Source organism: Balaenoptera musculus, chromosome 13, assembly GCF_009873245.2.
Source record: "Balaenoptera musculus isolate JJ_BM4_2016_0621 chromosome 13, mBalMus1.pri.v3, whole genome shotgun sequence".
NCBI lineage: Eukaryota > Metazoa > Chordata > Mammalia > Artiodactyla > Balaenopteridae > Balaenoptera > Balaenoptera musculus.
Window position 1 is genome coordinate 41,304,524 of NC_045797.1, and position 16,133 is coordinate 41,320,656.

The 16,133-nt window shown below is 34.9% G+C and overlaps 1 protein-coding gene across 1 annotated transcript in view; it reads right to left on the bottom strand.

Moving 5' to 3' along the window:
- The window catches only part of VRK2 (VRK serine/threonine kinase 2), an 89,391-nt gene that overhangs the window by 52,075 nt on the left and 21,183 nt on the right, over positions 1-16,133 (bottom strand). The window contains 3 exon segments of the mRNA XM_036872723.1: positions 1,233-1,320; positions 2,941-3,010; positions 3,696-3,745. Coding sequence (XP_036728618.1) covers positions 1,233-1,320; positions 2,941-3,010; positions 3,696-3,745 — 208 coding nt within the window.

Below are 16,133 nucleotides of genomic sequence, written 5' to 3' on the forward strand. Positions count from 1 at the left end.
ATCTATACATTTATAAACATGTGTTTTTCTAAATGTATGTCTTCCTTTTCTTTTCTGTTTGGGACCTCTCCCCCCCCCTTTCTTTCCTTCACTTACATACCCATATCAGCCCCTATTCTATATCTCTCTATGTATACACACACACAAACACATATAGGAATTTTTGTATTTTTTTGACAAAAATGCAATCTAATTATATGAACTTTTCTGCATCATGCTTTTTTCAATAATATCTCATTGAAATCCTTCCAAATCAACTGGTAGAGCTCTAATTGATTCCTTTAACGGGCTGCATAGTATTACATGATATAGATGTACCATGGTTTACTCAGCCATTCACCCCCCATAGGTAGCCCTTTACTTTGTTTCAAGATTACTGTTTGTTCATTTTTTTTTAATTTATAGCATTTAAAGACCATTTAGGCAAAGCACTGACCTCTGAGCCTATTTTCTCACGTAGGAAAAGAAATATTATCACCTATCTTAAAAGGCTAATGAAAGAACAAAATGGGTACCTAACAAATGACATTTTTTAAAAAAAATCACTACTAATTAATTATTTATATGTGATGACTAGCCATGTTTGGTGAGTTTAAAAATATTTCTACAAATTTTTGGTTGTGCCTCTCCTCAAGAGATGGAGCTTAATTAGATCTCCTCTCTTGAATATGGGGTAGACTTAATGACTTGCTTCTAGCAAAGAGAATACAATAGAAATGATGGGCTATCACGTCTAATATTAGATTATAAAAGGACTGTGACTTTCTTTTTGGATGCATGCTCTTGTGTGTGCTCTTTCTCCTTCTCTCTCTCTTTCAATTACAGCAAGCCAGCTGCCATGCCTTTATGACACTCGGGCACCCTCTGGAGAGACCTACATGGTGAGGAAGTGAGGCCTGCCAACAATCACGCGAGAGAATTTAAAAGCTGATGCTCTTAGGCCTGCCAATGGCCACATGAGTGATCTTGAAAGCAGATCCTTCCCCAGTCGAGCCTTGAGAAGACTACAGCCCAAAAGACATCTGACTACATCCTCATGAGAAGTCCTGAGCAAGAACCATCTAGGGAAACCATTTATACATAGATAACTGACCCACAGAAAGTAAGATAATATTAGTTTGTCATTATAAGCCACCACATTTTAGGTCATTAGTTATATAGCAACGAATAACTAATAGACCACATGAGAAATAGTTACAGGACAATATTTGATTATAATAATTCCATTTTACCTTTTTCCCTTGAATTCAGTAATACCAGATCCATAAAACTGAGGAATTCCTAAATAATCAAGCTGTTTGAGTTCTATCCATTTTTTGACTGCAAAGACAAATTTCACAGGAAAAAAGGTATACTGTTTTAGAAAGGTATTTCTTACTTTTGCGTAGATGCTTAAACTTATTTAGCTAACTTAAATAGAAATTAGACCTTCCTAAAAACATTTTTTAAAAATCAAATATATCTAGCTAATAGTTGCAAATTCTATTTATCACTATAATTAACATAAAAACATACACAGATTGCTAACATTTTAAAATTTTAAATCAGTTATAACCAAAACAAAAATAGTCATAGTCACTCTACTCAATACTCTGTAATGACCTATATGGGAAAAGAATCTAAAAAAGAGTGGATATATATATAATATATATATGTATATATGTATAAATGATTCACTTTGCTGTATAGCAGAAACTAACACAACATTGTAAATCCACTATACTCCAAAAAAAAATTTTTTTTAAATATAAAAAATAAAATATGCAATAAAAAACAAAAACAAAAATAGCATAGTCATAAAATGCATTGATATCATTTACACAAATGTTTCTATTCATTAAAAAAATTCATTCCCTTATATGTTTGTTACATTTTTAAATATAAAATATGTTAACCACCAAAGGATCAGTAGAAAGACAGCTTTTTCTTCCGTATTACTAAAAGTCTAAAGCCACAGTAGTCAAAATAAATAAATAAATAAATAAAAATTGGGCAGAAAAATCATCTTACTCTGAAACTGTTGTACTGAAACTGTTTTAAATTTTGTTTAAAAAAATCAAATCCACTTAAATAATCAGGCAGCTTATTTAATTTTTCATTTTTCTACCATATATGCTTAATGTTTAAGACAGCTCTACTGATAAACAATGAAGTTTAATGGATTCTTGTCACTCTGACATAGTTTAAGCAGTTAGTAAAGACTACAGTCTTAATGTTCAGAAGGTTTCATTAAAGAAAACAAAGTTAATTATTGAGGTTAGACTCATCATTCTCTTTCCTAAACATGGTGTAAAGGACCTTAATTATACTCATATCAATTTCCTTTAAGCTTTACTAGTCCATCTATATCATATAGTATTTATAACATGCTTTTTTTCTTCTTAGCTCTGCTCATATTTATTTCATATTCCAATCCTCTAACTGGTAGTTCTTACATCTGATATCCAGCTCCAATTAATTACTCAACATACAAATATTTAACATTTTTAACTTATTTTCTAAATCATCTTAATGTTTAATCATTTCCATACACTATGCCCTAATCTATTCTATAGTCATTCCTTTTGTTTATAATCTACTGCCCATTTTATTGTCTTTTCCTTATATCCTTCTTATCCAAATGGTTTTTTGTGAAAGAAACAATTTCATTTTACTATCTTTTATACCTAGAGAACTCTTGGTAGCTTAGATCAACAATCCAACATTTTATGTAAAGTAATAGAAATAACTTTGACTTGAAATATATAACCAATTATGTATATAATATCAAGATTTGTATACCATCTGTCTTGTTTTTATATAACAGTTAACTGTATCATTTTACAATAAAAATTCCTAATTGAAAAGAATTTTCCATAAGGCCAGAAAAAGACAAAAATATTAACACCCACTTTAGCAAACATATATATGGAAGTAGCTTACTTTGCTAATTTTACTTACTACAGTCTTTTTTTGCCACTCTTTGATAAAATTTAAGCTCTGAAAATAATGGGCCATTTTCTTGATATTCCTATAGAAGAAAAGAACAGTTAATTTTATTAGAAAAAAATTTTAAAGATGGAATTGGTATTTCAACTGTGAAAATATGAGTATACATATGTAATATATAATAGTACTTGAATCACAAAAATCTCAGAAAAGCACTAAATAAACAAAGAATCTCATTTTTAGCATTTTGTAATGCTATCTCTATACAGTCTTAGACATGAAAGTAGTCTTCTTATGGAAAGAACTTACTAAAAACACTGAGAACTGTACACGTACACAGACACTCAGTGTGTACTAACATGTATAACAGGGTGGATACACTGCAAACTACCCTGATGGTTCATTCATACATGAACCTTTACTGACTGTCTACAATATTTTGTTCATAATACTAGCCACAGGGGATACAAACAAAAATAAAACCTCATTCCTGCCTTTAAGGACTTTATCATCTAGAGCAGAGAGGAAAAGAAAGGGAGAAGATGAGAGCTAGATAAGATACAAGGATGATAAATGTCAATGCAGAAGAACAAAATTCTCCAGTCTTTACATTTTAATAATGTGAAAATATATCATAATATTAGATGTATTGTTAATTAAAATTATGAAAACTAAGGTGAGAAACATTTTTACAACAATGAAATGAATAAAGCAGAAAATAAAAATGTCAAATATATGTAAAACACAAATTTAAGAGCAATACTTACTACTTTTATTACATGTCTTGCATCTTTATCTGGGTTATTTATGGGGAAAGCTGCAGAACAAAAGACAGTGAGGAAAACAATAGTTGTTCCCAATTACTGAATGCCTACTATATCCCAGACACTGGACTAAGAACCTCTTATGGTAGGTATCACCTCCATTTTATACAAGATGCTTCTAAGGTTTAACAAGTTGAATACTTTGCTCACTAAGTAGAAGCAGATTGGGGACTGAAACTCAAATCTGACACCACAGCCCACACTCTTCACCATAAACCATACTCAAATATTCAAACATGGAAACCCATAGATTATATCAATCACATAGATCCAAATGTAGGGGAACCTATTTTCTAGATATATAGCATTAAACCCAATAAATGATATATAGTATAATCCATTGATTGAATTTTGCTAAATTAAAATCTATGATAATTCAGAAGTGAACATTGATTCATTTTAAGTAGAAAGTTCAAAACAACTTCTATTTGGCAAAATTCTAAAATAAATCAAGTTAGAAAGAGAATAAAGTCGTTAAAAAATCATCTCCTGAGCCTAGCAATCAACTACTCCTAAATTAAAGAGTACGTATCTCATAACATAAGCTCATTTCAATTTCAAGTTATCTTACTTCATTTTATTACTTACCATTTGCATTTTAGATACAGTAATCCAACTTATGAAAATTCCACTGTTCAAATTCTTAAATCAAATCAATCATTTCATCTACATTATCTAAGTTATTAAAAGATTACTTTTTATTCAAATCTTGATAAGAGAAGTTGACATGTATATTTATTCGTATTGTGAAGGTCTAGAATGTTGTCATTCAACTATTTACTCTTCATTCATTTATTCCTTTATTCATTCAACTAACCAATATTTACTTATCAAGAGGCTAGAATAGGCAAGGCACTGTGTTAAGTGTTTGTCAGGATGATGTTTAAAGGAAAGTGAAAGGATTCTCCCCATCCCCCAGCAAAGTCGGCCACCACGTCCTGTCCACTGTCCACCACAAACCGTGGGGTGTTGCTCCAGGACCTTGATTCAGACATGTATGCTCCCCCATCCATTAAACACTAATGTCTATGTCACTAACTCCGAGCTCTATCTTCAGTCTTGAAGCTGGGCAAGTAGAGGCCTTGTAGGCCAGTGCGGTGCAGCTCAACAACCATGAAAGAAATAAAGATCTGTGACAGGCTACTTAATCTTCAGTGGAATATGCAGATAGAATTTCTGAATTTGGCATGCAGATACCTTTGAGAGCAGTTTGTACCAATTAGCATATTGGAAATGAAAGAAAACAGTGTGTTCCTCCCTTTGCTATTGTAGAAGACATATGAAGTCCCTTATAACCATAGTGTCATAACTATGAAAGAGAAAAGCATCCCTTTGTGTTCCCAAAAACACATGCTATTCCTTTTGGGATAGAGTAGCCAAGCTGAACCCAGAGCCTGCACAACCTGTTCCTCCCCCAGCTTTGAAAGAGCTGATGGAAGCTATCTGGCTGGTCTGAGGAGCCGATGTTGCAGAAATGTCCAGGTGCTTACAGGAAGGATAATCAACAATCAGTGAGAGGTGGAAGCGCACCTTGGCTGCCCAAGGTGCCCACTGCCCCACCGTGGGTAAAGCCCGGGTACAGAATGTCGCCATCCTTTACCCGATTTCATCGAACAAGCCTTCTGACAGGTCTCCCATCCTCTAGCTTTCTCCTGGCTTCAATCCATCTTCTCCAGGATGACCCAGGGGGAACGGAGTCAAGATGACGGAGTAGGAGAACGTGGAGTTTGCATCTCCTCACAAGTACACAAGAATGCATCGGAGCAATTCTCACAGAGCAACTACTGGGCGCTAGTGGGGGACCACTAACACCTAAGGGGATGGGAGGTATCCCTGTATGACCAGGCCACGGGTCGGGCCTGAGCTCCTGTGATGAGAGCGCCAAGTTCAAGCTGCTGGACTAACAGAGAACTTCAGGCCCCAGGGAATATTAATCAGTGTGAGTTCTCCCAGAGGTCCTCACCTCAGCACCAAAACCTGGCACCACCCAACTGCCTGCAAACTCCAGTGCTGGACACCTCAGGCCAAACAACCAACAAGACAGGAACACAGCCATACTCATCAAAAAAAAATGAGATGACAAAAAAATATGTTACAGACGAAGAAGCAAGGTAAAAACCTATAAGACAAGATAAATGAAGAGGAAACAGGCATTCTCCCTAAAAAAGAATTCAGAGTAATGATAGTGAAGATAATCCAAAATCTGGGAAAACGAATGGAGGCACGGATCGAGAAAATACAAGAAATGTTTAACAAGGACCTAGAAGAACTAAAGAACAAACAAACAGTGATGAACAACACAATAACTGAAATGAAAACTACACTAGAAGGAACCAATAGCAGAATAACTGAGGCAGAAGAACGGATAAGTGAGCTGGACGAGAGAATGGTGGAAATATTTGCTAAGGAGCAGAAAAAAGATAAACCAATGAAAAGAAATGAGGACTGTCTAAGAGACCTTGCTGACTACATTAAACACACCAACATTCAAATTATAGGGGTCCCAGAAGAAGAAGAGAAAGAGAAAGGGTCTGAGAAAATATTTGAAGAGATTATCATTGAAAACATCCCTAATATGGGAAAGGAAATAGCCATCCAAGTCCAGGAAGCACAGAGAGTCCCATACAGGATGAACCCAAGGAGAAACATGCCAAGATACATATTAATCAAACTAACAAAAATTAAATTCAAAGAAAAAATATTAAAAGCAGCAAGGGAAAAGCAGCAAAGAACATACAAGGGAATCCCCATAAGGTTATCAGCTGATTTATCAGCAGAAACTCTGCAGGCCAGGAGGGAGAGGCAGGATATATTTAAAGTGCTAAAAGGGAAACACCTACAACCAAGATTACTCTACCCAGCAAGGATCTCATTCAGGTTGATGGAGAAATCAAAAGCTTTACAGTTAAGCAAAAGTTAGGAGAATTCAGCACCACCAAACTAGCTTTACAGCAAATGCTAAAGGAACTTTTCTAGGCAGGAAACATGAGAGAAGAAAAAGACCTACAAAAACAAATGCAAAACAATTAAGAAAATGGTAATAGGAACATACAAATTAATAACTACCTTAAATGTAAATGGATTAAATGCTCCAACCAAAAGACACAGACTGGCTGAATGGATACAAAAACAAGACCCATATATATGCTGTCTACAAGAGACCCACTTCAGACTTAGGGACACATGCAGACTGAAAATGAGGGGATGGAAAAAGATATTCCATGCAAACAGAAATCAAAAGAAAGCTGGAGTAGCAATACTCATATCAGATAAAGTAGACTTTAAAATAAAGACTGTCACAAGAGACAAGGAAGGACACTACACAATGATCCAGGGATCAATCCAAGAAGAAGCTATAATAATTGTAAATATTTATGCACCCAACATAGGAGCTCCTCGATACATAGGAAAGTGCTAACAGCCATAAAAGGGGAAATCGACAGTAACACAATAATAGTGGGGAACTTTAACACCCCACTTACACCAATGGACAGATCATCCAGACAGAAAACTAATAAGGAAACACAGCTTTAAATGACACAATAGATCAGATAGACATAATTGATATTTATAGGACATTCCACCCAAAAGCAGCAGAATACATTTTCTTCTCAAGTGCACATGGAACACTCTCCAGGACAGATCACTTCATGGGTCACAAATCAAGCCTCAGTAAATTTAAGAAAATTTAAATCCTATCAAGCAAATTTTCCAACCACAATGCTACAACGCTACGAGATTAGAAATCAATTACAGGAAAAAAAACCTGTAAAAAACACAACCACATGGAGGCTAGACAATACACTGCTAAATAACCAAAAGATCACTGAAGACATCTAAGAGGAAATCAAAATATACATAGAAACAAAGGGCAATGAAAACACAACAACCCAAAACCTATGGGATGCAGCAAAAGCAGTTCTAAGAGGGAAGTTTATAACAATACATTCCTACCTCAAGAAACAAGAAAAATCTCAAATAAACAACCTAGCCTTACACCTAAGCAACTAGAAAAAGAAGAACAAACAAAACCCAAAGTTAGTAGAGGAAAGAAATCATAAAGATCAGAGCAGAAATAAATGAAATAGAAATGAAGAAAACAATAGCATAAATCAATGAAAATAAAAGCTGGTTCTTTGAGAAGATAAACAAAACTGGTAAACCTTTAGCGAGACTCATCAAGAAAAAAAGGGAGAGGACTCAAATCAATGAGGTTAGAAATGAAAAAGGCGAAATTACAACTGACACCGCAGAAATACAAAGCATCCTAAGAGACTACTACAAGCAACTCTATGCCAACAAAATGGACAACCTGGAAGAAATGGACAAATTCTTAGAAAGGTACAAACTTATAAGACTGAACCAGGAAGAAATAGAAAATATAAACAGACCAATCACAAGTAATGAAATTGAAACTGCAATAAAAAATCTTCCAACAAACAAAAGTCCAGGACCAGATGGCTTCACAGGTGAATTCTATCAAACATTTAGAGAAGAGCTCACAGCCATCCTTCTCAAACTCTTCCAAAAAATTGCAGAGGAAGGAACCCTCCCATGCTCATTCTACGAGGCCACCATCACCCTGATACCAAAACCAGACAAAGATATCACAAAAAAAGAAAATTACAGACCAATATCACTGATGATCATGGACGCAAAAATCCTCAACAAAATACTAGCAAACAAAATCTAACAACACATTAAAAGGATCATACACCATGATCAAGTGGGATTTATCCCAGAGAGGCAAGGATTCTTCAATATACACAAATTAATCAATGTGATACACCATATTAACAAATTAAAGAAAACTATATGATCATTTCAATAGATGCAGATAAAGCTTTCAACAAAATTCAACACCGATTTATGATAAAAACTCTCCAGAAAGTGGGCATAGAGGGAACCTACCTCAACATAATAAAGGCCATATATGACAAACCCACAGCAAACATCACTCTCAATGGTGAAAAACTGAAAGCATTTCCTCTAAGATCAGGAACAAGACAAGGATGTCCACTCTCGCCACTATTATTCAACATAGTTTTGGAAGTCTTAGCCACGGCAATCAGAGAAGAAAAAGAAATAAAAGGAATACAAACTGGAAAAGAAGAATAAAACTGTCACTGTTTGCAGATGACATGATACTATACATAGAAAATCCTAAAGATGCCACCAGAAAACTACTAAAGCTAATCAATTAATTTGGTAAAGTTGCAGAATACAAAATTAATACACAAAAATCTCTTGCATTCCTTCCTGTACACTAACAATGGAAGATCAGAAAGAGAAATTAAGGAAACACTCCCATTTACCATAGCAACAAAAAGAATAAAATACCTAGGAATAAACCTACATAAGGTGGTAAAAGACCTGTACTCAGAAAACTATAAGACAATGATGAAAGAAATCAAAGATGACATAAACAGATGGAGAGATATACCATGTTCTTGGATTGGAGGAATCAATATTGTGAAAATGACTATACTACCCAAAGCAATCTACAGATTCAATGCAATCCCTATCAAATTACCAATGGCATTTTTCACAGAATTAAAACAAAAAATTTTACAACTTGTATGGAAACACAGGAGACCCCGTATAGCCAAAGCAATCTTGAGAAAGAAAAACGGAGCTGGAGGAATCAGACTCCCTGACTTCAGACTATACTACAAAGTTACAGTAATCAAGACAGTATGGTACTGGCACAAAGACAGAAACACAGATCAGTGGAACAGAATAGAAAGCCTGGAGATAAACCCATGCACCTATGGTCAGCTAATCTATGACAAAGGAGACAAGGATATACAATGGAGAAAAGACAGTCTCTTCAATAAGTGATGCTGGGAAAACTGGACAGCTACATGTAAAAGAATGAAATCAACACAATATGCAAAAATAAACTCAAAATGAATTAGAGACCTAAATGAAAGAATGGACACTATAAAACTCTTAGAGGTAAACATAAGAAGAACACTCTATGACAAATCACAGCAGGATCTTTTTTGACGCACCTCCTACAGCAATGAAAATAAAAACAAAAATAAACAAATGGGACCTAATGAAACTTAAAAGCTTTTGCACAGCAAAGGAAACCATAAACAAGACAAAAAGACAACCCTCACAATGGGAGAAAATATTTGCAAACGAAGCAACTGAGAAGGGATTAATCTCCAAAATATACAAAGAGCTCATGTAGTTCGATATCAAAAAAACAAAAAACCCAATCAAAAAATGGATGGAAGACCTAAATAGACATTTCTCCAAAGAAAACATACAGATGGCCAACAAACACATGAAAAGATGCCCAACATCACTAATTATTAGAGAAATATAAATCAAAACTACAATAAGGTATCACCTCACACTGGTCAGAATGGCCATCATCAAAAAATCTACAAACGGGGCTTCCCTGGTGGCACAGTGGTTGAGAATCTGCCTGCTAATGCAGGGGACATGGGTTCGAGCCCTGGTCTGGGAAGATCCCACATGCTGCGGAGCAACTAGGCCCATGAGCCACAACTACTGAGCCTGCGCGTCTGGAGCCTGTGCTCCGCAACAAGAGAGGCCGCGATAGTGAGAGGCCCACACACCGCGATGAAGAGTGGCCCCCGCTTGCCGCAACTAGAGAAAGCCCTAGCACAGAAACGAAGACCCAACATAGCAATCAATCAATCAATCAATAAATAAATCTTTAAAAAATAATCTACAAACAATAAATGCTGGAAAGGGTCTGGAGAAAAGGGAACTCTCTTGCACTGTTGGTGGGAATGTAAATTGACACAGCCACTATGGAGAACAGTATGGAGGTTGCTTAAAAAACTAAAGACAGAACTACCAGATGACCCAGCAATCCCACTACTGGGCATATACCCAGAGAAAACCATAATTCAAAAAGACACATGCACTCCAATGTTCACTGCAGCACTATTTACAATAGCCAGGACATGGAAGCATCCTAAATGCCCATCGACAGATGACTGGATAAAGAAGATATATACAGTGGACTATCAGCCATAAAAAGGAACAAAATTGGGTCATTTGTAGAGATGTGGATGGACCTAGAGACTGTCATACAGAGTGAAGTAAGTCAGAAAGAGAAAAACAAATATATATTAATGCATATGTGTGGAATCTAGAAAAATGGTACAGATGAACCTATTTGCAAAGCAGAAATAGAGATACAGAGCAAGAGAACAAACCTATGGTCACCAAGGGGGAAAGGGGGAGGTGGGATGAACTGGAAGATTTTAATTGACATATATACACTACTGGGTATAAAATAGATAACTAATGAGAACCTGCTATATAGCACAGGGAACTCTACTCAGTGCTCTGTGGTGACCAAAATGGGAAGGAAATCCAAAAAAGAGGGGATATATGTATACATATAGCTGATTCACTTCGCTGTACAGCAGAAACTAACACAACATTGTAAGCCAACTATACTCCAATAAAAAAAATTTTTTTTAAAAAGGAAAGTGTAGGGAAAAAAGGTCAATCTAGTATTGAAAACTGTCAGTTAGATTATGATCAAATTCTTCAAGTATATTTTCAGTATATTTACCAAAACGCTATGTCCTCTCATTACTACTCCTAACATTTTTCCTTCGTTCCTAACTCTATCAACTTGTCTTTTCTCTATTAATTCACTTAATAGATGTAAAAAGTATGTTATAAATTTACTAAACTATATAAATTCTACTTCACAGCTAAGCCAACTCATGCACAATTTTCTTAAGCAATCTCCAAAAACTTTGATGTTAGCAATGCTATTAGTCAGTTAAAGAAATTACTAATACTTCAATTTTGGTTGATATTAGATATAAACTGTGAACCCAGACCTCTTTACAGTAACAAAGAAAGTAACTTATTTATATTAATTAAAATTTTCTTTTCCTCTTTATTCATATAGTCATTTCATTTTCACCCACGCAGCAGTCCCAAGGGAATCGCAGGGGGAGTGGATTATCCATATCTAGGAAGGAAAAAACAAAAGAAAGTATAAAAAGAAGAAGGGGTCCAGTCCTAGCATAGAAGAAATGATGAGAAAAGCCTGTCCTCCCACCCCATGGCAAACTATTTTTACCACTATGGTACCCAAGGCTGGAGAGAAACAGTCCTGCCCTAACCCTGGTCCACTCAGTACAATATTGACTCTAGGCAATGGTCTTTGCTTCCTGAGGTAGAAGGTGGTAGAAACTCCCTGCTTCTTTTCTCAAAGCAAGTGGCCAAAACAGCAAATACATCTTTAAACCTAACAGAATGTAAGAAACAGAAAAGCACAAAAGGAAAATGAGGGTTTCAATTAGATAAGTAACTTATTATGTTGCAAGTGGGGAAAAAAGATATCCAACCAGTCCAATGTTCTACTCCTTGCTGATTTCAATCAGTGTATCTTTACCGCTTTATAATCTGAATCTTCCTTTCATATGATTTCACATGAACATAATAATGTGCTGACATATACTTGAAACATCCCCACACTTGTCATTTGATAGCTACAAAATATTCTCTATAAACCTCCAAGTCAGATTATATTAGAGAGCCTAAATCCAAAATCAATTGACCAGAAAGCTCTTGGAGATGGATGTTGAACAAATAAATTGTCCTAGTGACCATGGAGGTCTCTTTACAGTAATCGATCAGTTAATTAATTAAATAAATATTTTTTTCCTACTATAAATAAATAGAATCTTTCACATTCTAGGTAGTGAAATTAAATAATGACAGAAAACAGATAAAGACAAGGTATCTGCTTTCATAGTCTAGTGGAGAAATCAGACATTCATCAAATACTCATATGGGGTGTAAAACTGTAATTATCACAAGTGTTAAAAGGAGAGGTGGACAGTATGATGAGAATGTACAATTTAATTATATAAAAAGGAATGCTTGTGCAAAAATAGCTGAAGAGGTGATGAAGGGCCAGATGCAAATCTAGCTAAGAATTTCTCTCCATGAAAGATTTTAAATGTTTGAGGTATAGTTGAGGAACAGGAAACACATAATGAGATTTACATCTTGAACAGATCACTACACTACAAGGTGGAGAAAAGACTGAAAGGGAACCAGAGTAGATATAGATAGATTAGTAAGGATTTAATATTGATAGATTAGAGAAGAGAGGACTATAGACTGGATTAGAGTATCAATGGCAGATTAAAAGGATGAGCAGATTCCAGAAATTTCAGAAAGTGAAACTGATAGGACTTGACCATGGAGGGAAAGGGATCTAGTCTGGTAGGTTACAGCTGACTGATCTATTGGAAGTTGAGAAGAATGATCAATCATAGACTGATAGTGTTGAAAGTATAGCAGTCTCACATCCTCATTTAAATTTCTGATGAGAGGTCTGATGACCTGATAAGGAATGCATTGTACATTTATATGATATTTGCCTTTCTAGCATCTCTTTTCTATTCATTGGTAACCTCATCTGGTTGTTCCTTTGAGGAACCAAACCTCCCACTATCCATGTAGACCTAGTAGGGCTGCCTATCACAGTGTATCCTCCCTTACATTCCAGAGTTGAGCACATGACCAAGCGTGGTGCTTTGGAATGTACAAGCCCACAGGCCACCATAACCAGTTCAGAAAAAGCAAAGTGCCCCAACTAGGTATAAAAGTCTTCTGTAGCATTTGACATTAAAATGCTGCATAACACAAGATAGACCATAAGCTTTAAGGACACCAAAATTCTAGAAATAGCAGTGATCACTTTCCTTCGGTAAATGGAAAATAAAGCCTGAAAATAAAATCCAAAACTGAGGAAAGTAGGGTTAAGGCAGGGAGAGAGAAAGAGTCCTAGTGACATTGCATAAGCCCTAGAGCTACCCATACCTAAAGCCAGAAAAGCCCTGTACTTCTCACTTACAAGAGTTAATAAATCCCCCTTTTGCTTAAATTCATTTGAATTTCTGACACTGGCAACCAAAGACTTACACAGACTGCAACAACTGTGTTCCATATGTAAGATTATTTTAAAGGTATTGTGTCATAGTTTAATGGGCAGTATTAGGTATTACATATAAAGCAGGTCTTACATAAACACAGAAAGAACAAACAATTCAAGAGGAAGAGAATTATGAATTTTTAAGCATCTAATGGATACTTAACATACATATACAAAATAATGATGTATGCTATGACCAATAACATCTTAGATTTGAAAAAATATGCAAGTAATCATAATAAATTTGAATGGACTAAGCACACCCTCTAAGGACAGAAACTGTAAGGTTGTTAAAAAATAAATAAATAAATGTATACTAAAACCTAGTGGTGTAGAGAAACAAAATAAAAAGATAAAAAATAAACTAATTAGCCAAAATTAGCTGAAAGAAAGCTGGAATATATATTTTCAAAAGTATGTAAGTCTCAGGAAAGAAGAATTATTAGACATAGAGTTAGTCCACCCAAATCATAAAAGGAACGATTCAACAGAAAGACAAAAATTATGAACTTGAAAGCATCTGATAATGTGCCTTCATAATATATGTCCAAAACAAGCAGAATTCCAAGAAAAAAACTGACCGAGTGAAAAAGATCATGGAAGATTTTAATACAATTCCATAATATATAAGCAAAAACAAATTAAAACAATAGAATTAACAGTGTTTATCTAAAGGCCACATAAAAAACAACAGAAGAATATATTTTCGTTTTAACCCAACATAAAACACTTTTTTAACTGCCCATATTTTTACCGAGAAAGCAGGTTTCATCAAATATCAAAGAGCAAGGATTATTAAGGCTACATTCTGTGACCATAATGCCTGGTCCCTAGGCCAAAGAAGAAATCACAATGAAAATTAGAAAATACACAGGACTATATAATATTGAAAATATTATAATGAATCTAGTTAGGATGTAGTTAAAGTGCAAATTTACTGCTTGTTTTTCTCTGATAGAATGTAAGCCTCACAAAGACAGAATATTTTGTTTTATTTAGATGTATCCCAAGCACCTATTATAAGGCCTAGTGGGCATTCCTTAAAATTCTGATGAATAATTTAATGAATGAAAGTAGCATCTAGAAAGAAATTAATATCATTAAAATTTTCATTTTAAGAAAACTGAGGAGTACCCAAAATGGTGACATAGTAGGCTCCTGCACTTCCCTCCACAGAATATACAGCCACAAACAGAGCAACTCCCTCTTAAAGAGATTCAGAAACTAGCTAAGTGAGGGAGTCCTTAAGCTGAAACAAAAGGATGCCAATTATTAAAATGAAAATATATAAAAGTATAAAACTAGCTGGCAAATACAGTTAAATTCAGAATATGCTAATATTATAGCAGGTAAATCATTTACAACTCTAGTATAAAGGTTAAAAGACAAAAGTATTAGAAAAATCTATAACTATTATAATTTGTTAATGAATACATGAGACAAAAACATGTAAATTTTGACAACAAAAACATAAAATGTGTGGAGGGGGAGCAGAAAAATGTAGAGCTTTTTAGGTGCTCAAAGTTAAGTTATCAGCTTAAAACAGCCTGTTACAAGCATAAGATGCTTCATGTAAGCTTTATGGTAACTCCAAAAACAAAAACTTTAGATAAACAAGTGATAAAGAAATCAATGCACATCATTATGAAAAAATCATCAAATCACAAAGGAGGAGAGCAAGAGAAAAAGAAAGGAACAAAGGAACTACAAATCAACCAGAAAACAATTACCAAAATGGCAACAGTATGTTCACACCTATCAACAATTACTTTAAATGTAAATAGACTGAATTTGCCAAAAGACAGGGTGGTTAAATGGATAAAAAGAATAAGACCCAACTATATGACATCTAAAAGAGATTGGTTTCTGCTTCAAAGACACACAAGATTGAAAGTGAAGGGACGGAAAAAGATGTCCTATGCAAATGAAAACCAAAAGAAAGTAGGGGAAGCTACACTTATCTCAGACAAAATATACTTTAAACCAAAAACTGTAACAAGAGACATATGACCCAGCAATCCCACTACTGGGCATATATCCAGTGAAAACCATAATTCAAAAAGACACATGCACCCCAATGTTCATTGCAGCACTATTTACAATAGCCAGGACATGGAAGCAACCTAAGTGTCCATCGACAGATGAATGGATAAAGAAGATGTGGCACATATATACAATGGAATATTACTCAGCCATAAAAAGGAACAAAATTGAGTTATTTGTAATGAGGTGGATGGACCTAGAGATTATCATACAGAATGAAGTAAGTCAGAAAGAGAAAAATATCGTATATTAATGCATATATTTGGAATCTAGAAAAATGGTATAGATGATCTTATTTGCAAAGCAGAAATAGAGACACAGACATATGGAAAACAAATGTATGGATACCAAGGGGGAAAGGGAGGGTGTGGAAGGAATTGGGA